Below are 26,393 nucleotides of genomic sequence, written 5' to 3' on the forward strand. Positions count from 1 at the left end.
CAAGTGACCCCAGCCACTCCTTGTGTGGCTAGGCCTGTAGGCCCTTCATGATCCTCATGGCCCTCCTTTGGATACTCTTAAATACCTTTATGCCTCTTTTATAGTTGTGCCCAAAACTGCCCCCAGCACTCGAGGTGAGGCTGCCCCAGGCAGAGCAGAGCAGGACAATCCCCTCCCTTGCCCAGCTGGTGATGCTGTGCCTGATGCCCCCCAGGACAGGGTTGGCCCTCCTGGCTGCCAGGCACGGCTGGCTCATACTCAATCAACCAGGACCCCCAGACCCCTGGATGTGAGGGCAGTCTGGCTGCAGCCCCTGTCACCCACTGATGACCAGGCTGATTGAGCTGACCTGGCTGGCCTGGTGGGTGTCCACTTCCTCCTCAATGCTCCATGTGCATCCCTGCCAAAGCTGCACCCTGGTTGAAGTGGGTGATCTTCCCCATGGAGATGGTGCTGTTCATTGGCCAAGGGTATACAGTAGCCTTGCCCCCTGCTAGAACCAGCCTCCAAACAAGTTCAAGGTTTATGGCTATTTATGTTGTAACTGCAGTTTCTGTAATGATTTTGCAGTGACCTGCCAAAGATCTAAAGAAAATATTTTCTGAGTGGTCAGGACAAAAGGTTGTGCAGTGTTCAGTCTGAGGATCTGTAGTGACAAGAGATAGGCAGATATGTTTCCTCTTGGGAGGGTAAGGGCTAAGAGTCTGTTAAGAGAAGATAGTGCTGCCTTGTCTTGTGTTGAGCAGAAAATACCGTGGGGGAAGTTCTGTATTAACACAAAAAGTTTTCCCTATGTTTATTCTTTTAATTAATGACTTACAGCTTCTCTGCAGACATGTATGAAAATGTGTGTTCAGGTTCATATGTCTTTCTTTTTTTAAAGGAGACTACAGCAGCAGTAAGTAATGGCTGTTTATTAATGCAGTAATAAAACTTTTCACAAATATTTAATCATGCATTCAAGACATACTTTTCTGTGACAATGTGGACTGTCACAGAAATAAACAGTTTATCGTAGTTGTCTTATTTCAGTTTTTAGAATTCATCATTTCACTGAACTAGTCACAAGAAGACAAGGTAATAAATGCACAATTTTCCAGATTTTAGAATGGATAAAGTGGAAAAGATCCCATCCATAATAACAAATGTTATCATAATGTCACCTGTACACTGCAATATGAATGTTAGTGTAATGAAAGACAATACAACATTAACATTACTTGGAACCACAGCTTCTAGTTGTTATTGAGGACCCACCACGATGCTGAAAGAGAGCAGAGTTAATTTATTTTTAGCATAAATTTCATTTCTTTTTTGACCCCTGGTAAAAATTCTAAATAAAATACCTATAACGTATATAATTAAATGTTTCTTTATATATGCAGCTAATACTGGTGAGAAAAAATACTCAAAATACTGGAAGAGCTGAGTGTAAGTGGTGGGAAGGTGGATTTATCACAATAATTATATCTCTTTTTGATAGCATCCAAAGAAACATTAATGTGCCATAGGTGCAGCTGCATAGAATGAAGCGCCCTGAGAGCAAACCAAATAAATCCTCAGTCCTGTGCCGCTGTGTGTGTCAGTTTTTAACCCAAGCACCGTGTTTCCTGGGTGGCTGTGTTAGCTTTAATGACTTGCTTTCCTGGTGACATTATTCAAATCTGATGGGTTTTTTATACAACTCTAGGAATTAATAACTTTTTTGTCCTCAAAAGTAAGAGAACTGATGGACTTTCAAAATGTCATTCCCATAAAAGGTTCTGTAATCACCAGATTGTAGGCAGTACTGGGGTGAAACCAATTTGTATTTCTTCCCCACAATCTCTAGCCTTTGGCCTTTTGAAATGGAACCTTATGCAGAAAGGAACCACAAGATTTATGGAGAGAGATGGGAAGGAAAGGAATTGGGACTATCTGAGATACCAAGTGCCCTTAGGAAAGGGGTGTTCTAGGCTACGTAGGTGTCACACTACACAAATTCATTAGCAGAACCTATTTCTTATATATGTATCCATAAATGCTTCCATTAATGCTATTTTAATGAAAATTATTATTAATGAAGAAACATGATGGGAAAATACTCAAGAATCCTACCTGAATTCAGACTATGGACCTAATAGTCTTTGAAACATCAGTGGAGGTTTCAGCCCCCAAAAATGCCAATTTAGCTATTTATTTCATGGGTTATAGTGTTATAAGTGTTCAGTGTTTTGCCCTTATCTTGTTTTCTTTGCCCAAAGGTTCTCTAGGGTCCTCAAGTCCAGATCTTGTATAAAAATGAGACATTCACTGAATGTGAACTGGATGATTCATGTCACCCTGGTAGATTGGCTGAACCAACTGGGTGAGTTAACAGGTGTATGAGTGGCTATAATAGCTTGTGGTTTCTCTTAACTGATGGTAAATTAATTTTTTTTGGGATAATACTGGATCAAACACTACTGAAAACTTGTCTTCCTGAATCACTGCCGCATCAGTGCATCCTTACTAATTTTAGTTAATTTGTAAAGACTTACAGGTTGTAAACTTTGAATTAATCAGATTCAGGTTACAATTTGCAATTGATTCAGTTCTTATCTACCCAGATGTGTAAAAAACGTTTGGAAGTTTCTCAGCTAGGGTAAATTTGTTTTTAGAATAGAGCCTATCTGTGTTCTAACTGCAGACAGGTTTAGGTTTTTTTTTCCTTCTAATTTTTCAGTGATATTACTTTATGGTGTCTAAAATTCTTTTGTAAAGTGTACTGGTGGGATTGCAGCCATCATTTTTTACTTCAAGATAATTTTCTGTCTTTCAAACACAAATATGATATGTATAGATCAGCTGTGGGAAGCTCTTTCCATGGAACAGAGTTCAAATAATTGCACATATTTCTAAATTACAGGTAATGTATAATATTGTACAAATAACTGTGAATGCATTAATTCCCATTGCCCCCCCACCCACCCCCCAAGCCCAGCAAGGAGTGCAGAGTGAGAAATGCTGTTTCTATGGTAACTGTCTGCCAGGACAGAGTGCTGCAGACTGAAATCCTTCTTAGCAGGCAGGGTATTTAATGAGTACTTGGAATCCAATTTCAGACACTTCCATATTTAGGCACTTAAAAATTATGTTTACATTTTATTTTATGTTAATTGTACTTTACACATGAATAAACCAGCCTGGAACACTGCTGGATCATGTGCGGTCTCTTGGACACAAAGGATTTTGGAAAAAAGGCTTCACTATTTCCTACAATCAAGTTTGTCTTAAATCCAGCAATATCTCAGTAAGATACAAGATTTACAGAGATACTTGGTTCATTAATTTCAACTTCCTGATTTTGCAGGAATTCCTGGCATGTAATTTTGTGTCCACATCAGGCTCATGAGGTCTGAAGATGTCTTGGCTGGTTTAAGGACAATCCCCAGGTATAGGACTACATTTATTTTTCTACTAAGTGGGGTTTTATTACTTTAAATTTAGTCTGTACTCAGACACATAGGAAATTAGGGCTTCATTGTCATAGATTTGTGTTTCCTAAAATAAAAAAAAAAAAAATTACTATCCTCTCTCTGTATATATGGGATTGATGCTTTCTTTGCTTCATCCTGCACCTGCACTGTGTGTTTTAACTCTTATTTCTAGGAGAAAGATGTTACATGCTCATTGGCTTGTATTAAGAACAAAAATTTGGAATCTTCACCACCTTGCTTTTTTATTTTAACATCGCAGGAAGTGTGTGGAACAAGTTGGTTAGTAAATATCAATTCTTGGTAATTAAGCCTCCCTTCAGTCAATGTTAGAAGGAATAAATTGAAGTCTTAATAGGACTTCATTTTTTCCTTGAAAATCTTAAATAGGGTCTATTTTACCATTCACAAATAGTATTGTTTATTCTGGATATTTTCTTAAATAGTGGATGTTGGTGTACCTTCACACTATGCAAAATAAAGCATCTCCTTGCTGATGCATTTTATATTTATGTGGTTAAAATAGAAACATTTGGGGTCCTTTTCTCCTCTATACTTTACCAAAGGAGATCTGAATAAGTGTGATATTATGCAGTGGTCTTGCATATGGAACACGCTAATAGAACCATTCACATATAATAAAAAAAAAGTGAAAAGCTGATATTTACCAGGGACTAGCATTGTTGTGATGAGCTCTGGAGTTTCCAAGAAATCCACATTACTTCTCTGGAATGCCTTGCTGTAGTTCATTTGAAGGTGGCTAAATAATTGTAAAAAGTAAAAATGTAACAGGTTTTTTAAAGGGGCTCAATTTTTTTAATGAGCATAAGAAATTTCACAATTAATGCTGTACAGAGATTCTGTGCTTAAAAACTTAAGTGATAGTGGGAGAGGAGCCCAGATAAGATATGAAGTGCCTGCACAATATATTAAACCCAGGTTTTCTGCTGTGCAGCTCGCTGTCAGTCTGATGCTCATCTCTTGGCTGTGACCCAGTACAGTGTTGACATGTGTTACCACTGTTCCTGATCAGTGTGACAGGAAACCCAGGAAAACTGGGGTTTTGTTTGAAAGGAAAGCAACAAAGCTGACCTCTCCATCTCCCTAAGAACAGGTTCTCTCTACAGATTTAGGATCATAGGGTCGGTGTATTTGAGTGCTGTAACTAAATGTAGGTAAGGACAGTCCTCTTGTCTCTGCTCAATGCCTTAGTCATCTGCCTGCCGGAGGCTAGAATTCAGCTGGTAGGAAATTTAATAATTTCTATTTTGGGCCCAAAAGAGACACTCTGGGAGTCTGTTGGATGGGTTCCTGTGATGTGGAAGTTTTGGGAGAGCTCCCCATAACTACTGATGTGTGCTGTGGGCTGGCACATCTCTTTCAACAATTATGTCTTTTTATTTCTTCTCCCTTATCGTGAACGTGGTGCTATTGCTGTCTTCCTGGTTTGCTGTCTCTGATGAACTAACATCTCCCTAATGCTACATCTTTATGTACTCACTTTCAGACTCTTTCTGCTTTGAATAATCACTGTTGTCTTTCTGGCATTTTTATTTATGTTTCAGTATATTCAAGTCTTTAGCAACTAAAGTATTGTTCTGAAGTGTTAATTGTGATATATTTAGCAAAAGATCAATCAGCATTATTTAAAGTAATTTGTACTCAGTCTTTCCACGCAATTGATTTCTAACCTTCAAAACTTATGTATTACCAAAAAAAAAAAAAATAAAAAGAAAGCAGCCACCAAAGTCCTGATACTTACTTATTCCAGGCATTGCTGTTTTCCCAGAACTCATAAACAATGAAGTGGAAATTACTTGGAAACTTCTGTATGGAAACACTAAAAATTTCACAATAGAATAGAACTAATTTACTGAAACAAAACAAAATTATTGGACATACACATTTTATTCCTAACTGCTTACCAGTAGGAACAAATGCAGTGATTTTTGAAAAATACCCCACAGAACAAAACAAGAATATCAAACCCAATACCAACCCAATTAATAAACTTAACAAATGATTGATCATAGTGATCACATACTGCAAATTATCTGAGCTTTTAAAAATAAAAACCCTTGTATATTTATTTTTATTATGTAATATTTTTATGAAAATAATTTTTCATATTGCTCCAATAGTGTAATTTATCTAAACAAATACTAAACAGAAAATTAATCAAACAGCTGTCCAGGGAAGTTCATCTAACAAGTAGAAATTATCCTTTTGTATGAGAGATGCATCCAAATGTCATAGTATTTAGGTGCTTTGAAAGCAAATGGAGTAAATGAAATATTGTACATATTATGGAGCAAAAAGCCATATAGGCTGACATCTGCTGCAGATACACTTTTAAAATAATATGTTGTGTACTAGTTGCTTGTTCTTAAGTTATTCAAGTAACAGTTTCTCAGGAGTGAAAAATGACCCACAGGATATTTGTTGATCCTCTACACAGAATCATCTTGCTTATTGTCCTCAGCTTAAAAGCTTTATAGTGTGTAGGGTAGTTATTCATTTGGGTACTCAAATTGGTGTTTAGGTAAATAGCACAGAAAATATATATACAGATTTTTCCATGTGCCCAAGTGTGAGGTTGCTGACCTCACTAATGGTGTGCTTGAAAACTGGTCTCAGCTTATGCTTCATAATGTAGACAGCAATGTTTTGTGATTTATTGGTTTTCTCTTGCTGTATGTGAAAGTGAATGGTAAAATGGCCAAAATAGCAAAAGCTGGTCGAAAAAACAAGTCACTGTCAATTATAGCTCCAGCAAAACCCATCCATTAGGTGGCATTACAGACTTACCAAATGCCTGTAAACTTGGGAAAGAAAGGAACTTTCTGCCACCATTTGCTAAGCTGCATTCTGAAGTCCTGTCATCTCTCTTCCTCAACAAATCTGCAGTAACTGGAGTGTTTTGCTGGATGTTCATTTCTGGGAGGAGGCTGGGAGGACTTCTTATTGGGGTATTTCTCCATCTCTTAGCCAACAAGAGAATTTTATTTTCTTCATCAGTCTGCCTTTACAAGTGAACCACTGAAGAAAGATCCCTCTTCTTCTGGCCTAATTTTTCTGGTCTATGTGAACACTGCTGATAAAATCCTAATTGTGATAATCTCATAGCAACAAGACTCATAAATCAGGGATGTGAGAGACAGTCTTTGAAGCTCTTGACTAGATGGGAAAATTCTGTGCCATGTACACATTGCAAAAATACCTTTTTCATAATGGTCTGTAGTATGTATGCTAGTAGATCTCTCCACTATGTTAAAATCCAAAATTAAGTACAGTGGTAAGCCACTAAAATTTATTCTTAACCCAGCTCTAATGTTTTATTAATTCTAAAAGGAGCAAAGCAGAAACACAGTTTCATTGAAAATTTTGCTTTTCAATTTTTCCAATTTTTTATTATGAATTAAAATTTTACAATGACAGCCTAAAGGGAAGATTCTGAATACTTCCAAGCAGAGAACTGTTGAGCAAGTCGATAAGTTGCTCCTTTTCCAGGTGAGCATAAATGAAGGATGGCAAATGATTTTTCCAATAAAGAATGTCAGCCTAGGAGCTTCCAGAAGTCATGAATTGATGACCTTCAGAGCTAACAAGCCTGAAAAGATTGCTTAGCATCTTTGGGATGTACAGTCATTTTGTGATAGTACCTAAAGTCTGCACATTCTGACATCTCTTTCTAGTTCTAGATGTTTTTAAAAAGCTATCCTACACACGCACCATAGCCCACTAAGAAGGGTGTCTTAGGTTCTCTCTTCAGAAATAATTCAAATTATTAAAGAAAAAAGACTACATTTCTTCCTTCAGCCCAAGGACAATAACCCTGTACTTACTGCAAGCAGCCACCTTGAGCAGAAGCAGATTCCAGGTACTGCTTCAGAGCAAGACGAAATTCCTCCACTTTTTCTTCTTTCACAGACATTTGGTGCTGAACGATCATTATGTGCTGATACAAAACCATGACAATATTACTGCCACAGCTTCCTCTGAATTCCTTGTACTTTAAACTCAGAAAAGTCTATCATGAAACAATAAAACCACAACCATAGAAGAAAACCCACAAAAGTTCCCTTGAAGTTTGCAGTCCCTGTTTTAGTGATCTGGAGTGGAGAAGTAGAAATGCTCAAGCATGGATTTTATGTTTGGGCAGGAGTGTCCACTTCAGACCATTGTCCTAACTCTGGAGGAGAGAGTCTTTTCAGAAGAGGGCAAAGCAAAGGCTGGTCTTTGAGATGTTCAGTAATAAAGTCAATGTATTTCCTTGAAATGAATCTGTATGCCAGCAGGTGTGAGGTTTGGGATAAGAGAATATCCCCACAACCTGCACTGGATGCATTGGTGCTTTTGTTAAGGTGCTTTCATAGTTTTTACCTTTTAGAGCCCTGCCCCTCACCTGACAGAGATGCCTAAGATAGCCCACATTAGGTGATGAATAGAGGGAGTCTTCCCTCAGTAACTCTGCAGGAAAATGAACAGTCTTTATAAACAGGACTATGGAAACAGTCAGCAGAGCAGAAGACCTATCTATCCTGAATTAAAATAATTACCATTTAGCTCTTTCAAGTTGTTTATTTATTGATTAATTTATTGAAGCATGTCAACTTTACTAATGGAACATTTAAAGCAACACTATGTGCTTCTTAATGAGTACAACTTAATTTCTCGTGCAGGTTTTTGACTTGTTTCTGCCTTGATTATGAATACTGTTATATCATGGATTATAAGCAGTCTGTGTAGCAATACTGCATAATCTCATTTTAAAAAAATCGAATGCAACTCCTGTGATTAAATAATTTTTTAATGTGTATTTGATTTGCATTTTCTTAGGTTCAAATGAATGAATGTTAAGTTTATGAATTTAGGAATGCTAGTATATCAATATTGGGACATAAACTTGTTTAACAGTAAGTTTATTTCTGGTCACAATTTTGGTTTTGTAGATTGTAATGAGCATGAGATACTCTTCCATTTTACCTCATAAGATTTCCTATAGCAGTTTTGGGAGGGAGGGAGGCTGTACAACAATGGCTAAAGCATGCATGCAGCATCTGGAGCAGAGAAGCTTCCACCCCATAAATATTGCTGCCAAATTTGATAGCTCTTAATAATTTCTCTCCTTATGTGTTTTAAGGTTTTGGCTCACTCTATCCTTTAAAAACAATGTAAAAAGTTAATACAAAAGTTTTGCCCACATATTCTAAATTTTGTTCTGTTGCCTTTTGCACAGAGCATTCTCCTAACTAAAATGGATTATTATCACTGGAAAAAGTGAGGATAAAGATTTTTTTAAATTATTTTTTAATAAAAGAGACCAGGTGGGGTCTCAATGCCTGGTATTTAAAATAAAATGTCAGAATCATTATCTTGAACAGTACTTACAGATCTTGCATTTTCTTCCAAAACTTCCTCTTCAAGTGGTCCAAGCTTTAGGTCCTTTGAGGCAATTGAAAACAAAAAGAAATTGTAAGAAGAGTCAATAATACACATGTATTCTGCTCTTACATTTTTTTACAAACTATTCCAATAACTAGATTCTGTTCCACCTCAAGAAGTTAAATCCCTTCTTTATTAGTTCTAAGTCAAACACAGGTTTTACAAGATCTTGCATGCCTCAGTGGTTAATTCCAGGCCAGGCTATCTTGTAGTTTTATTTATAGTGTTTAGCAGGTGAATTTTCTTTTTAACCAATCTGCTTGTTCCCAAGTGTATGTTGGACTTAATTGGGAAAAGACAGACATCCTCTCAAACTGTCACATGGACTGTGGAGATGAGCAAGAATGGCAATTTGAAATGAACTATCAGCTACTGTTGTGCAATCATAAGACTTTACACAGAAGAAACTTCCCTGCAGGGAGTCTGTGGTTGCAAGGGGCTGTTTTCTAGCATTGAAAGAGATGTGCATGATGGTCCAAGTCAGGTCTCTGAACCTGTCTTCAGCCCTTGCTGTGAGAATGGGCTGGGCAGCAGCAAAGAGACGTGTCTGTGAGCACACCTGGTACCCAAACTGGATGTGCACTTCAGGAATCAGTGATTCACACAAACACCAAACAGCAGCACACAAAAAAGTCATTCTTCACTTGTCATGGGCAGTACCTCCTAACCCATTGCCATTATGATATTCTGAAAAATATCCATGTGCCTGAGAAAAAAAAGCAGATTGATTTGCAATAAGCAGCTGGAGCAAAATACACTCTGTTAGTGGTGCTTCACGTCTCACTGAACACAGTTCTTGTGCAACAAAGAGAAAAATCTTCTTCCACTCCCAGCCTGGCTGAGGATTGATTAACTCAGGTAGCAGCTGTTCTGCCAGCACAGATGCTGTACTCTCTGAAAAGCCAGCAAGAGATGTGCAGGTAGAATTCAAATGAGCAGAGGACCTTCACCAGCAGCAGGTGGCAGAGCAAGGCAAGAGTCAAGTATTCAGAAGCTGCTGTGTAGCTGAAGTCATGAAATGTGTGTGGGAAGGGAAAGACAGCCGGCTTTATTGTCAGAGCAGACACTTCGGATAAAAAACTGAGGAAAAAATGTGTATTCCTGATGTGAAAGGTCACTTTCACTGCCATTTTTTGTCAGAAAACGTGGGAAAAGAGAGGAAAGGAATGACTCAAAGAAGTACTGCAAAGTTTCTCTAAATGTAGCAAGAAAATTATTGTTTTCTTTGCCAGTATATGTAAATAAAGCCTGGAAATAAAAACGAATGCAGCTCAGAGGCTTTAAAATGCCTTTACAATTCTACGTCACCTCAGCTGACAAGTGGTGGCTTCTGAAATTGCCTTTTAGCATGATTGTGCAATCCTTTCTTATCTTTTTCAGGGCAAAGTCAATAAGAGGGTTTTAGTCTGACAGGCAGCTGGTACTTAATGCCTCTCACAGTCAGACGTGGCTGTGAGATACTTATCCAAGTAGATGCAAAGTTAGGCAAAGGTGAATATAGATAGGTTGTCTACTGGAAAAATGAGATTTATGTAATTGCTATGTTTTAGTAATCAAGTTTTATATTGACAAGGAGGTAATTATGCAATGTCTATGTCCTGTCACTGCTTCCCTTTGGCACAGAGCTCCTTTTCAGACTCAAGTTCTCTGTCATTTGTCTGTAGGAAACTTGATCATGTTATAATGTCCTTGTTATAAATTTATTTACCACAAAATGTTTGGCTGCTTTCTGTAACATTTGCACTGCATTACTGCTGAATGCCAGGGTTTTTTCTTTTTAAAGTAACATTCTTTTAAATGTTTTTTTTTTTTTTTTTTGCATCAGTCCACGTCAGGTGGCAATTGTGGCAGGGCAGTGAGCTGCTGATTCCAAAGCTGAGTGGGGAGTGAGGCCAGACTTACCTTTCATGGTGGACTTTGACATTTCAAAATCCAATTTATATCTATTCAGAAAAAGATCAAGTTGCTACTTATATGTCATTAATGTGGCAACTGCTGTGTAATTGACTGTCTAAGATGCAGAAAATGACCTCTGGGAGGAAGCGGTTGGACAGAGGCTCACGGGTATTCCCTGGCCAGAGCTTCCTGCACTGAGCACACACGAGGAGCTGCAGAGCATGGCAAGGAGCAGAGTGAGAAGATGACAGAAGCCATGGACAGTGCCACAAGGAATGGCCACATTTCACAGCTGGTTAAGGAGAAGTGATGCGAGAGACTGTCAGACTGCAGGGATAACCAAAGGGAATGCTGGACTCCTTTTGGAGCAAGGCCAGCAGTGTTGGGGGTGGCTACATGCAGCTAATCAGTAATTAGGCTGAGATAACAGAAATACCAAACAAAGGCCAAAGGGGAAAGGTAACTAGGGGCATTTTTTTCATTTGGGGGAGAGGAATGGCAAAGAAAGGTCAGTATGTTTCCCTTGATGAGGCCTGTGCCAAATCACTACCATTTATTGGGTTTTTTTGTTAAATCCTTTACTTAACTATTTTCTGTGTGTAACTTGCTACTGAACTCAGGTTGGATTAGTGGTTGAGTAACAGGAGACATTTTTCTGCCTTGACCCAAGGTCTGAGCCAGTGCCTGGGTAAGGGGTGTGGGTCCAGCCACAAATACTAGATGACAATATTCACAGGGGAATATCCCAGTCCTCTAGAAAGAAAGAACAGGATCAGGCTGTTTCATGTCCGTGTGAGTGCTGCCTGTGTGGGCTGGAGGAGAGATCCATGCCAATGTCTTTGGAGTGCAGATACAGTCTCACTGCTGGTGAGCACTGACCTGTGGGGAGAACCAGCATCAGCTGCACTGGGACTGGAGCTACTCCTGGGTCTGAGAGCACAGCTCAAAACCTCACCTCTAGTGGACACAGAGGAAGAAACACCCTGGCTCTCAAAATCCACTGAATTCAGCCACTCCCCTAGTGCGTATCTGAAATTGTCTGTCTGTCCTTCAATAGGGAAATTTAATGCACAGATCCACTCGGGAATTTATAACCTTACTTTTTCCTCTGCTGTTCTTTCTTCTCCAAAAAAAAAAAAGAAATCATCACACACAGATTTTAAGACAACTTTTGAACACCAGAGTAGCAATCAAGTCTTGAGTAATAATGAAGAATAGATATTTTCTGTACTGGCAGATGTGGCTCAGGATTTTACAAGCACTGGGAAGCCCTGGCACTGTTGATCAGATGGGTGATTTTGTCAGACTCCTGGAGGGCTCTGCTTTGGTGTGGAAACCACAGGTGGTTTCTGGGCTCTAGGGGCTGCTGCAGCCAGCTCCCAAAAAATATGCTTTAGACTTTGGTTGAACTGTACTGACAAGGAAAGTGGTTTAATCTTCATAAATGAGTATTCTTTGATGGGAAAGGAGGAAACAAAACTTTCTGTCAAGCTTTCATGGAAAAGTTTAGAGAGGAAGAGGAAAATATCAGATCCTAAAAGGGGAAGGTTATAGCATGCTCCCCCAAAGAAGCACTACTGAATACAGTAACATCCTCCAGTCATAGAAAAATACAATTTTTCACATCTTTATGAAAAGTTCAATCTGTGGTGATGGGAGGGGGAAAGGGAAGTATGGAAAAACAATGCCATGAATAGGAAAGAGGAATGTGGAAGAAAAATGTAGGCATTTAATGAGTGTTAGCTCTCTTAGGTAATGTTGCAACTGGGACACTGTAAACATTTGTGGTTTAAGGATTCATTTACTGAAAATGAAAGAAGAAACAGGTGAAGAAGCCTGCACACCTTCTTTTCCAGTCTATCAATTAGCTTCTGGAGTCTGTTTATCTGGATCACCCATTGGCTGTCTTCCTCAATCCAACCTTTGAAAAAGATAAAAGATAAACATTTATAAAATGTTGCCAAGTTGCTGGTAGATACAGTGTATTCCTGCATTTTATAAAAGAAATACCCTGCAAATTTTTTGGCTTTTCAAAGATTGTGCTGCAACTAGTTCAATGTTCATTTAGGTGAAACTAAAGGAAAGCATGATTTGACTCTATGAATTATAAGATACAATAGATATCCAAGACAGAATGAAAACTACATTATAGATTAATGCCAGTGCTTTTGAAATCATGCTGGTAACAGAAGAGAGTTCTCCATCTCCACTGCAGGCATATTCCTCTTGTGTAGTGACTTGATCATAGTGTGGTTTGTGTTGAAAGGGACTACAAAGATTGTCAAATTTCAACTCCCCTGCCACGGGCAGGGAGCCTTCCACTGGATCAGATTGCTCAGTGCCCCATCCAACCCAATCTCATGTCATATAGCAAGGCTGGAGCTAGACAACACTGTTCTAGACAGGCACAAACATCTGGGCTATGAAGGTGGTGAAGGAACTTGAGGAGAAGCCATGCAAGGAGCAGCTGAGGTCACTGAGCTCGTTCAGTTTGGAGGAGACTGAGGGGAGACCTCATCGCAGTCTGCAACTCCCTTGGGAGGGGAAGAGGGGAGATGGGTACCCATCTCTTCTCTTTGGTGAGAGTGACAAGTGACAGGACCCAAGAGAATGGCATTCAGCTGTGTCAGGGGAGAATTAAGTGGGATATCAGGAGAAGGTTCTTCACCCAGAGGGTGGCTGGGCACTGGAACAGGCTCCCCAGGGAAGTGGTCACAGCACCAAGAGTTCAAGAAGCATTTGAACAAGGCTCTAGGCACATGATGTGATTCTTGGGGATGGCAGTATACAGGGCCTGGAGCTGGACTTTGATGATCCTTATGAGTCCCTTCCAACTCAGGATATTCTGTGATTCTGTGAATCCCTCTAATGTCTCTGCAAAGTTTTGCTTTGCTAAAGTCTCGTGAAAACTGTCTGCCAAATGAAAAGGACAATACTCAAGGGAACAAATATGTGCAAATATAATATATTAAATATATTATTAAAGCAGTTCCTGACATCACCCACCATATAAATGTGTACATAAATGATTGCTTTAAGGAAAGAGGAAGGTTATTTATCAGAAATTGAAGATTTTTCAATAAGTTATCTTGTCATGCACATTCATTAACTTTCTCATTTCCCAGCTGATAGTTCTTGTGGCACTTCCATATATTTTGACCAAAAAAAGCAATCCTACTGCTGAGAACATACCACAGCTGTGGTCTGTAGAGGAGGCAGGGTGTGGCTTTACCTGAACAGGTACACAGGCTGGAGAAATGTTGGCCTGAGCCTTGGGTGCATACACACACCACAGTGTTCCTGTGCATGCGGGCAGCTGGCAGCACGCAGGAAGAGCAAGGGCCAAGACAAACACAAACCTTGTGCAGGAAAGCTGACAGCTGTCAGCTATTTGTAGAGCTGTGCAGGAAAATGTTAGCTCTTCAGTAAGTGGATTTGGTAGAGCTTGCATTTGTTTGGGCTCCTTCTGAATTAGGAGCGCAGCTGTAAGGCTCTGTGACCTTCCTTGTTAGGAACACCAATTCACAAGAGACCAAACATCATCCTGCATCACTGCTTTAGAGAACAGCATCATCTGGTGGGTGGCAGGGAGTGAGTCATGAATGTGAGTGACAGAAAGGTCCTCAGCAGAGGGTGTAAAAGGAAGAGGTCAGCACATGGTCAAGAAGTGAGCCAGACCCACTGCATGTTTTGTTGTTTCAGTCATCTTCATGCCTTGATTCTGGGACATGCCACTAAGCATGGAAATGTCTTCACTGCAACCTCATGCTTAATGTTACTGCTTCCAAAGAATCCCATTTACCAAAGTACTCCATCATTTTCCAAAGCAAAAATCTGCTGCAGATTTTTATTTTGCATTATCTTATATTAAATAGTCTTTTCTTTCAGGTTTTGTATTTTCCCTTTCTCTTTATTATTCATTCCCCTCAGCTAAGATGTGAGTCATGGCAGAGAACTTGGTTGTATATAAATTATAGCCTTCACCTTTTCATTCATATCTGCAGGCAATACAGATTACCTAAAAAATGTTGAATCAATCCAAAACACACAGTTTGGCCCACAGTTAAGTTTTTATCTTTTATCATTTCACATCTATGGATATGCATTAATTTTCTTCAGCTTTCAGTTAATATCTTCTATATTAAATTGAAATTGTCTTCTGACAGTGAAGTATCTTAGTTACATGTCTAAATTAAATTCTTGAGAGGAAGATTTGTGTGTATTTTTCTGTGTATGTGTCTATATGTTTAAAATGTGAAATACCATACCTGTGCTAGAATAAGGGTTATTTGATGACAGACTGTTGTTCCTCTGAAGCCTTCGAGCTAAGCGTTTTCCTGGCCACTGAACTGAGAGCACTTCTGGTTTTGTTGGATCTTTTCTGCACAGAAACACAGGAGACTTCTTAAGAAAAAGTATGTGGGGGAGCTCTTCTCTCTCTGTTCTCAAAAAATGTGCTTTTATGTTCCCTTTTGAATTAAATAAAAACAAATACCTGTTGAGAGCACTGAGTTATTTTCTGGATTTTCACTATAACTCATTAATTTTGATTAGGTCATTAAAGAAGTTAAAAAAAAAAAAAAGTAGAGGGTTAAGCTATATTACCTAAATCTTTGAGGGAGACAAATCTCAAGGTCAGTATCTGTGCATGCTGTGGTTCTGACCTGACCTAAGTAATCATTCACCGTTTTTTCATTCACAGTTTTGTAGCATCACTGCAGAGGAACGGGCATGAATAGAGGTGGACAGACACTGTGCATGCTTGGTGCACCCTCAGACTTTCAAAACCTGATTGATTCCTACAGTCAAGATGCTGGCACAAAACCAGGTACTACTCCTGTACTTCAGGGGATCTCAAACCCAACAACAAAACAAACAAGAAAATTGCATTTCTAACAGAAAAAAAAAATTGCATTTCTAACAGAAAGGTCTTTAGATCTTCTTTGTTTACAAAATACAAGGTTTGTATTTTGCTTTCCCTGTTGTCTTTAACAATAGCATACTGAGGAAGAAATTCCATACAACCAAGTAACTATTCAAAAATATTTTGATCCTTGATTCTACAAACCCTCATCACAAAGATCAAGCTAAAACCCTTGGATGGATGAAGGCTACCCAGGTGATTGAGAGTTTGTAGAGCTAGAAGTTAACCAAGAATATAGCCATATATTCTAGGAAGAAGCTGTGACAAGCAAAAGCCTGGCTATTTTTTCTTTTAACATTTTTCATTGCGCATGAAAAAAAAAATTAATTCTAAAGCTGGAAAAAACAAACAAAACAGTCAGTCATCTTAGTAATTCCAGAGCTCTTTATATTGCAGTGGTTTGGTTTCTACATTTGATATAAACTGTCCAGGGATTTAAAAAGAAGTAGCAGAACCTAGCAGGTACCACAATGATTGCCCTACAGGCAACCCAGCACAGGATCAGATGCATTCAGTTTCAGGAAAATTCCAGTTAGTGGGTTCCTATAGGGAATAAAAAGTGTGTCCCTATTTCTCCTGTTACTCCCTGTATCGGATTTCCGGGTGAAATGTGAAGCAGTTGTGGAGGTTCACCCTGACCTCACTCCTCCCCCCTTCCCTGCAGCTGAGAGGGCTTTGCTCACCTCCCCTGCCGGCTCTGCTCCTCCGTGCTTTCCATGGCACACTCCAGGGAGCTCTGCAGGGACTGCAGCTGGCTCAGTGTCTCCTTCAAAAGAAAGCGAGTCACAAACTGCTCCAAACTGGAAGCCTCCTGATAGTCCTAAGGATTACATGAAAAAAACCCAAAAGGTCAAGCTTTGCTTACTAAGTTAGAAATACACGAGGCAAGGTTCAGACTTCGTTCAGGAAGGAAGCAGGTTGGATGTTTCCATGTTTATACATGTAAACCACACAAGCAACCTTTGCTGATGGACAAAAAGCCCTCTGAATTTCCAGATGTAGGCACAACTCCCACTCAAACTGAGAGGCTCAAGTACACAGTGACACAACACAGATTTTACTCAAAAACACCCTTTTCTTTACATCCTTAACTCCAGCTGATGGCAGCACCACATTACTTCTGAAGTGTGGAAAGCCAAAATAAGACTGACAGCTGCAGAACTGAATTTAAAGTTTTAATTCAGATCCACTCTTGTGAAAAGATGTTTCTCAAGCCCACTGGCCTGTCTCAAACATTAAATATGGGAATAGTCTTTGAATAGAGCACATGCTTAAGATACTCCCCTGAAAAATCCCACCAGCAGTTGGCTGAAGGACTGTGTGAGAGAGGTTGTCTTCTGAATTTAACACTCTTTGACTGATTTTTGTGCCTTTAATTTGTTTAATTATTTTTGAAACCATATATCTGTATATTTCACAATTTCATTAAATGCATCTAAATGTAATTAAAACTAGAGTTTGGTTGTTACAAAAGTTTGCACCTATACTTAGGAATTTGTAGTGGTTCTTTGAATAATGACATTTCCAATTTCTTGTATGTATCAAAAAATATTTATGCTTTTTTATTGTGCAGATAATTTCAGAAATCAATTTTTATGCCTGTTGTCTCCCTGGCCCAATAAATCTTATTTCCATGGCTGGGGTCAAATTTGATGTTTCTGGCAAGCCCAAATCTGCAAAACCCCACTGTGCTCCCTTCCAACCATGCCCATTATGTGATTCTGTGATTTGGCAGTTCTGCAGTAATAAGTAGGTAATGCATTGTAAGGGGGGGCACCTTTACAATAATATAAACACCCTCTTTCTTTTTTCTCATTAATAAATGTAACAGGGAGGATAGAACAGAACCCTAGAGTCTCTTCCTACTGTGCTGAGGTCACATGAGGAACAGAGAGAGAAAACAGATTTACATCTCTTAAGCTCTGAAAGAATTTGTTGGCTCTTCACTCAAGTGATTTTGAAAACCTTTGGGCACAATTCCATCCAAAACAGTTTAATAAAACATGAGGTGCCTGCAATGAGAGATTTCTTTAGTCACCACATCTGAAGAGAGATGCTGGTCCCCCACCTCCAAGCTTTAAAGAAGACCTGTCACTTCAAGGGTGTTGCCTCCTACACTATCTGAGAACCCATTTGAGTATTTTTGGTATTCTTAAGGTATTTCATGTTCTTTCCAATGTGAATTACAGCTGAAATGCCTTTCTGATTTTTAGACTTCTCTTAGAATTTTTCTGTGTATGTGCTTGCAATCAGAACACAAATAGAAGATGTTTAGAAATTTGAATGTAAAATGGAAGATTGTCAGATTATAGCTTAAAAAGCATTTTTTTCTCTCAAATGAGAGCAGTATTTTCACAATATCTGTTATTAAGTTAGTTCTTGTTGGAAGACTTCTGCTACAGAAATCTCAGGTGTTAAGCCACCCATGAATCATCAGAAGTTACTTACCTAGCCAGAAGCCTCACGGTCTTCTACCTTTACTTATTCTGTCTTCAGACTAATCAGCTGTGAGTCACTTTCCAACAAATAATTTTTCATTGATACAATTTTAAAATAGATGCTCATGAGAGATTGTCTATCTGAAGGACTCACACTGCTTTATAATGATGTTTATGGCAACCTTTCTATGGTTACTTAATCTTTTTGTGCAATAGGAAAGCTGTTATTTTATTCTTCTTCTAAACTGTCTCCATTGTAATTGATTTAAAACTTCAGTCAACCTGACAGACCATTTCATTTCCAAAAATTTTGATTTTCTGGCATGTTAGAACAACACGTGTGAATCTGTGCAGCACGGACAGACAATTGAAACCTTTCAGTGGAAATCCAAGGTGTACTTTCATTTGTTTTTCAGCTTTTGCCATTGCTCTTGGAAATAAGTGAAGAAATCATCCCAGAACTGACCATTTCTTGTAAGTTTTTTTGAATTGTGTTTTAAATTTCTTGGCATCCAGAAAGTAAATGTTGCAAACATCTCGATATTGCTTTCTGATGATACTCATGGTAAGTCTGATACAGGCATGCTGAATTACAAGCTAAATGTATTGTTTCATTTAGCAAACTGTTCAGGTGGGCTCACAGATATGGGGATCATATAAACATCAGCTGTGTAATACTTTCTGCTGTCTGAGGTTTCTGCTTTCTAACTCCTTGAAAAAAAAATTACCTAGAAAAGCTTTCCTGCATCTTAAAGTTAATAAGATTTTTTTCATTAGAACTTCTCCAAGTTTGTGCATTGCACTGGGATTTAGTCTTTTTTTCTTTATATTCCTGTCCCATAACGTCTATATTTAAAGGCTTCCCTATGAAAAAGGTCCTTGTGATCTTTAGATATGTCTTAGATTTACCTTATCAGGTTTAGAAAGCTAATTTTGAAGATGGGAAAGATAGGCAGGATGCTAACATTATCTTTGGCAGTCTAGAATTATCAAAGACCCTTTCCTTATGTATATTTTACCCAAATATTAGTGCTTACAACTATTCTATGTGGAATTACTTAACTCTCTTAATGCATGTAGTTGAGCAAATCATTACAAATTATTTACTGTTTTCTTCAAAGAATTTATGAGTAGAAATTCTGAGTTCACAGCAATGTTGGGCAGCTTCAACTCCTGCCCAGTGAAAAATAGCTACTACCTGTCTTTCTAAAGTTCTTCAAAGACCACAGAAGAAGGTATTCAGGATATGTAAATGATCTGAATAATTGTAATTTAAGTCATGGAAGGAAAAAGATTGTCCATTACAATTTGATTTAAACCTCAAGCCCAGCTCTCAGCGCTGAGAAATTAGTAGCCATGCTCTGGTATCATTTCACCTCTCTATTTCCTTTGGAAAGTACCTTATTTTGTGTTTTACTAGAGGCACACTGGTACAACATTTTTGTATCAATTTATTAAGTTTATCTTATGGTAGAATCAGCTCAACTGGCATGCCCAGGATTTGTACTGCCAGTGCTTTGTGCCACCAATCAGTCATGGGACCCATGGATGGTGTCTGAACATAAGGCAGAAAAATGGCCCATTTCTTGATTTTCATTAGCTGTTAGCTACTGTTCATTAGCACACACATGACACTGCACCACAGTCTGGGCAGTCCAGATGAAATAAGTCTGTGTTAACATATTGTTCTCGTTGTTAGTTTTACTGAGTGTGAATGAATCAGGGTAATTTTCCACATTTTCCTCATCAAGAGGCAACTCTGACCTTTGCGAGCAGCAATGATTTGTTTAATGAAACTGAAAATGCACATAATTAGTGATTTCACTGTGGAAAAGGTGACTGTGGTCTTTAACTGTGTCTAAAGGCTATCTTGGAAAGTGCAGAAGAGGTTCTCCTTTTACAAAGGCAGAGGAAGCAGGGTTTAGGAATCTCCTCCTGCAGTCCCCATCTCAAGTTACCAAGGTTCAGCAACTCTTGTTCTTCTCAGTCTTTGGTGCCAGCCTCAGCCCACTCTCCTTGACCCTGCTGCTCCATTTATCAGATGAGCAGCTCCTTGAGATGGAGAGGGACACTTCTTACTGATTTATTACTTAGCAATTTTCTGTTTCCTATCTATATGTCATATTAAACATAATTTCACAAAAATATGCTTATGCTTATCTTTACAGAAAATAGCCTCAAGTCAATTGAAAAGCAGTTATCACTGAGTATAACTCAGTAAGAAATAATCTATTTAAATTTCCCTTTATCATGCAAAGTCTCCTGCCCTGGTATGTTTAGATCCCAAATCAAAGGGACAATGCCCTGGGTTACAACTTTAAATTGAGGATATAAAATTAGTCAGAATAACTTCACTAAAATGAAATCACTAAGATCTAATTCTTCAGATTGTAGGAAGAAATCAAAACAGCATCAGAATAAAATCTTCATTTCACTAGAAGCCGTATTCAGAGATGCTCAATGTATTGATGTCACACAAATGTAACTTTTACAGCATCCTCACTGTAAGAGTGATCAAAGGCAGGATGTGCCCAATTATTAGATTCAACTTTGAATATGGCACAAGTTTTACAAGTTTGTCCAAGTATATATTTAGCATAAATTATGTGTTTAAATTCTACCTAGAGAATTGGAACAGTGACAATTCCTACTAACCATCTGCAGTGCTGACATAGCAGCAATGAAATAAAATAGGCAGCCATGGCTGATTAGAAAGAAGATTGTCACATATTTGTAACACCATCTCTCAGAACAGTCTATCATTCTCCTCTGCTGGGATTACTGAAGGAGTAATGCCCTGTTGTTGCAATAATAGGGTATACAGATAAAAAGTAACTCCTATTTAAGTGCTATTAGGTGCATCAGATAGCTTAGAGACAAGAAACTGTTTTGGCTGTGTTTGATATTAGCAGGTAGCAGGGAAATGAGTAACACCCTTGCTCCAGGGAGAAGGTTGCACTGCTACACATAAAACATCAAAGCCTCTGGTGGTTTTGATAGGTGTCAAGAGGAGAATGGCTAATTAAATGTTTATTTTTCTGCTGTGAAATAATTTCTATTTAGAGGTATGAATATTAAATTAAGGGGGTTTTTGTTTTGTTTTATCTTTATTTTTGACTAATCACATCTTCTCTGCTGCTGGCAAAAATTTGAGCATTGTATCTTTTTGACCCAGTAGGACACAAAAAAAGATCAAAGAAGTTCCCAAGAGTTTTCATTACTCCCATAAGGAGCTAGAAGACGAAAAGGAAAGGCATGAATGTCTGGACTATCCTTGCATGACTCCTCAGAATTAATTGCTTGCATTTTGCATTTATCTTAGTTTGATTTGACTTGCACTAATAGTCACAATCTTAAAAATAAACAAAATAAAAATTCCAAAACATAATTTAATAACATTCCCAGATAAAAATAGCATTTATCTGCAGGGTCCTCTCTGCCTTGTAGCAGGGTGGAACTGGTGGTCTATTTAGCATTATCACCAGCATTTCTCTCTTCAGTTGAGAGACAGTCAATTCAGTTACTGACTGGAACAGGCTTCTCAGGGAAGTGGTGGAGTCATCCTCCTTGGAGGTATTTAAAAGATGCATAGATGTGGCACTTGGGGACATGGTTGAGTGGTGGATTTGGCAGTGTCAGGAGGTTAATGGTTTGACTTGATGAATTTAAGGATTTTTTTCAACTTGAATGACTCTAAACCTTAATGATGCCATGATTTTTGATTGACATAAAAAAATAGCAATAAATCTAAAGGAACAAATTAACTGTTTTCCAAGTCAGTGCATGAAAATTAATACAGAGCAATACCTGTTTTTCTTGTGCAGCAGCTATTCATTGCATTAATTCTGTGAAAGGTGCATTTGTAAAAAGTGTAATTTCAAAGAGAACAGGACCATATTCTGTGAAAAATGTTAATAAATTCTAACCTCATGGAAAAAAAGGTGCCAGACAATTTAACACAGTTTTTGTGAAAACAAAAAGGTGATTTAAAACTGCATTTTTACTCAAATATAATGTTAGTTGTGGAACACCATTGTCAACAAAGGCTTATTTAACTTTCTTCCCAGATAATTTGTTTTGAGATAAAATTTACATAAATGCTACTGTTACTATTAGTCAAATATGCAAGTAAAAAAAATCTAGGCATTCTGGTTTATAATGGGTATCAACCCTCAAGATTGCAGTGATTTACATAATTGCCATAAATGCCTATCAGTAACTAAATTTCAAGCCTTGTGTTACTCTCTCAGCTCCTATAATCTTTTCTTTTACATTACTGGCTCCTATTTTTAGACTAATCAAGAAATTTTCAAGTAATGATAAGGCTGCACTGACTTTGCTTAGCTTTGGGGTTTTTTTGAGCAAAGCAGAAAAATTAATGATTTGATAGAAGCAGATAATTAGACATGCTGTGTTTATCACTAAATCCTTGCTGTTGCACACCACACACTCCCCCTTTCTATGTTTTTACAAGCAACATGTAAAAAGCAGTTAGGGTTTTTTCCCCCAAAAGACTTGGAAAGCTGTTCGAGAACTTTGTAGCTCCACTGAAGAATTGTCTTGTTTTCATCCTAAAATTAATGTTTATGTTTTGCGTATGTAAACACTGCATTAAAACTAGTCTTCAATAAATCAGTTTTGATCACTGCTGCTCCAATGCATTTTGCTAGTTCACCTAGTCAGGTCCCAGATAGATCACTAGGTGTCTTTCATAAAAGAGCTGCAAAGGAGGGAAGAAAGTCCCTCCAAAGTAAAGAATCAGACTTTTTCAGTCTGAAAAAGGGAAAAATTGCAATGTTCCATCCCTTTTTTCCTGTGTTGTCTGCCATTCCTTCTCATGCCAGCCTGCTGTGCTTTTGTCCCCAAAAGAAGAGCTGTACCTCAGTATTTACTGGAGTAGTGTGCACTCAGAGGTCATCCCTTTCCTTCCTGCTGTAAGGATATAGCACAAGGAAACAGTACTGAAACAGAAAGTCATCTTCTGGTTAGATGGGGTTTGCATTGAAGTATGTTGCTTCCAAATGCAGCTCAGTCTTTTTCCTGCTGAAAGATGTTCCTGGAGAAATCTAACTCTGCATTTTTAGTTTCATCCTTCCTGTCAGGCAATGGAGCACAAAGAGTCCCTACACTCCTGAGAGCTTCCCAGGTACATTTTAGTTTGGTTTGGCAGGAGGGATCTGGCCCCAGAAGAGTGAAAGGAAGTCAAAGCTTCTTGAACCTGCTAACACACTGGAATGTTTTCTGCCACAGGTGATGATGGCTTCACTTTCAGATAGCAGAGGGCTGGAAGGCTGGAGAAAACTCAGTTCAAAAAAGCTGTGCTGACAGCTCTTTCAGACTACAGAGGGCAATAAAGAACACAGAAATCAGGCTGGTCTGGGTCATTGGAAACTGGCTCAGCCACTGTAGATACACTGTGTGCTGGTGGGTCCCTCAGTGCAGGTCTTCAGTTCCAGAATTCTTTTCTGTACATGAATTTTCCAACTAGCACATCACTTAGAAGATAGTAATAAATGCTGCCACTACTCAGTGCCTGTTCAAGGGACTCAGTGGCTGCAGTGGCAGACTGGTGACAAAGTTTTATGCTGTATATGACAGGAAACCCAAGCCTTGCCTGGGATGCATGTCAATGGCCATTTAAAACCACCCCAACCATTTCTGAGCACCCGTTTGCTTTAGCAGGGAGTCAGCTCGAGCTATGAGCTGCCTCACATTTTGTGTGTCACTGGTGATGAACATAATTTATTATCTATCTCAATGTGCTAATTAACTTTTGCTGCACATCCAGCTCTGATTTTAGATGGCTAAAGTCCAGATTTTAGACCACAAACTTAAGTAAAACTTGAACTATTTAATGAGAAATTTTAATATTTGCACTCCAATGATTTATCAGGCAATGAGGTCACATAACCTATCTGTTTCCTGAGAACTGAGTTCCTGTTGAAAACAATCCAAACTTTGAATTGAAAATTTAATTTCCATACAAAGATGTTGTGTCTTAGCATATCCTTGGCAGAAAGCTCTATTTTAGAATATTTGAGGACACCTTTTTTGTTTGACTGTGTTCACACAGAGTTTCTAGTAAATGGAATTAAAAGTGCTTTTCCAGTTTCAGCCTTGCTCTATTTCTGCCGCCTCTAACAAACAGTCAGCTGAAGTATTCCCGAAAGACAGAAAACACATTAGAATTGAATCCTCATTTAAGAAAATAAAATTCAAAGAAATTATGGTTTGGTTCTATTTTAGATGGGTTCTTCAAGTGGACAAATGAAACACTTATTAATATTCCAGATTTTCTGATCCATATTTTTAGTCAGGCCAGTACATATATTTTATAATCTCATTACTCTGCTGGGACTTTTCCTTGTCATTAACTTCTGAAGTAATTCTTAAATGCTGTCTTTTATTTACTTCCAGTTGCTATGAGATGACATCCTGCCCTTCAGCAGCAGTATTTTATACACATGGCTATTTAAAAAAAATTATGCATAGATAAAATGAACCAATCTGTTGCTTTTTAATATCCAGCTCAACAACTCAGTGAGTCAGTGCCCGTTCACTACGAGTGGAAGATGCACAGCATGAATGAACAGGCATTCAGCTTCCTGGCTCAAGCTCTAAATAAATAAGCTACACTTTTGGGTTTTGATTTTGGCAGGTTATGTAAAATGTATGAGTACTTTACTCCTGCAAACACCCAAATACCAAAGATAACAGTGTCACTAAAAAAGCACAGCTTTCTCCACATTGATCTCCCCACTGATTGAAAATAAAAACAAAAACAGGGTTTTTTGACCCCAGGGGATCTCACTGAATAATTTTGGCTGAAATTTCTGGTTTTGGTGACTAGCCTGGTGTGGATCTGTGGCTGGGTTTGGAGGGTCTGGGTTCACTTCCCTCACCTTTCCAGGCTGTCCCACCTTGCACAGGACATTGAACTGTTCAGCCAGGGAAGAGGAGGGAGTCACCCCATGTACCCAGGCACTTTGGTCAGCTGGGATGTGAACACAGGAGCAGGTACAACCACAGTGAATTGTGTCAGGTGGATTGGCTGCCTGGCATGTCCTGCAGCCCCACCACATCCCTGGTCGGATGTGCAGGGGGATAAACCAGCCTTCCTCTCCTGAGAAACATCATCTCCTCCCCTCGCTGTGCGGCTGGGCAACAGCCCTAACACCTCCTCTTGGCAGGCTCTGTGACCACTGCTTTTCTTTAAAAGGCCTCAAATGGAAATGAAACCTTGCTCTTGGCCAGGAGGTTTCCTTCAACCCACCCAGGTTATTTTTTCAAATTTGGTCTGTTTCCAAATGTTGGTGTTGGTACTTACCCAATTTTGGCAGGGGGCATAGAACCCTCTTCATGGAACAATGCAAAGACCATTCACAATGACAAATTTGGCTATATAACTCTAATAGTTTGCAGACAGGACTTTAAAAATTTTGTATGCAACCATTTTGATGAGCATTTTCTCACTGGATTTTGCTACAAACTGTTACTTTGGTTTTTGAGACTCTCTAAGCCTTCTGATGTTGACATTCTTGTGGGGAACTTTCTCACACACTTTCTGTAAACAACTCATTGTTTTTGCATTCCTCTATAGAAGAAGAGAGTTGATAGACTGTTAGTTAAACCAGTGTCTGTGGAGAGGTGTCACTGTCACCCTCCAATCCACTGTCACCTTTGTAAAACTATAAATGTTAGAGTCAGAAAATAAACTACCTCTTTTCTCCTTCACCCTGAGAGCGGTGTGTGTGTGTGTTCTTTCGTGTCCTACAGTGACAACAAACATGTATATTTGGAAGAACTTAAATATGAATTAGTAAATTCAGATAAGAAAACTACCAGAAATACTCCAAACAAACAAAATATACAATCCAAGGAAAATTTTACAATTTTTACTTACTTTCTTTGTTTTGTCCATTGCCTTCAGTATGGTTATGTTCAAGTCTTCCAAGACAGATAGGACATTTTCATACTCTCCTAAGTGCTTTGAAAAATAATCTAAAAGAAGAAAAAAACCCCACATCACCCACAAATGTCCTTAAAAATCAGGGTCTCATTAAATATCAGCTTTATCAAGTCTGAATTAAGTTACAGCATTATTGACTATCTAAGTGCAAAATGAAAAGGAGATACATTGAAAAGGATAATTTTCTTTTAAAATTTTGTATTCTTTCTCTGTAAAATCATTCCTGGCATACTTAAAATACCAAAATCCGTATTTCAAAACATTTT

General features: G+C 38.5%; 1 protein-coding gene across 1 annotated transcript in view; it reads right to left on the bottom strand.

Moving 5' to 3' along the window:
• Positions 1-1,235: 1,235 nt before the first annotated feature.
• Positions 1,236-26,393, bottom strand: part of NECAB1 (N-terminal EF-hand calcium binding protein 1) — a gene marked incomplete at its 3' end in the record, with an annotated part of 51,864 nt that continues 26,706 nt past the window's right edge. Inside the window, exons 5-13 of the mRNA XM_084216704.1 lie at positions 26,062-26,159; positions 16,404-16,540; positions 15,065-15,177; positions 12,641-12,717; positions 8,847-8,900; positions 7,301-7,413; positions 5,218-5,295; positions 4,124-4,215; positions 1,236-1,264 (exon numbers count right to left, since the gene is read on the bottom strand). Of these exons, the coding sequence (XP_084072830.1) occupies positions 1,236-1,264; positions 4,124-4,215; positions 5,218-5,295; positions 7,301-7,413; positions 8,847-8,900; positions 12,641-12,717; positions 15,065-15,177; positions 16,404-16,540; positions 26,062-26,159 (791 nt within the window). The remainder of the gene's footprint in view (positions 1,265-4,123; positions 4,216-5,217; positions 5,296-7,300; positions 7,414-8,846; positions 8,901-12,640; positions 12,718-15,064; positions 15,178-16,403; positions 16,541-26,061; positions 26,160-26,393) is intronic.

The sequence above is a fragment of the Fringilla coelebs genome (genome assembly GCF_963513975.1).
Source record: "Fringilla coelebs genome assembly, chromosome: 1".
Lineage (NCBI taxonomy): Eukaryota > Metazoa > Chordata > Aves > Passeriformes > Fringillidae > Fringilla > Fringilla coelebs.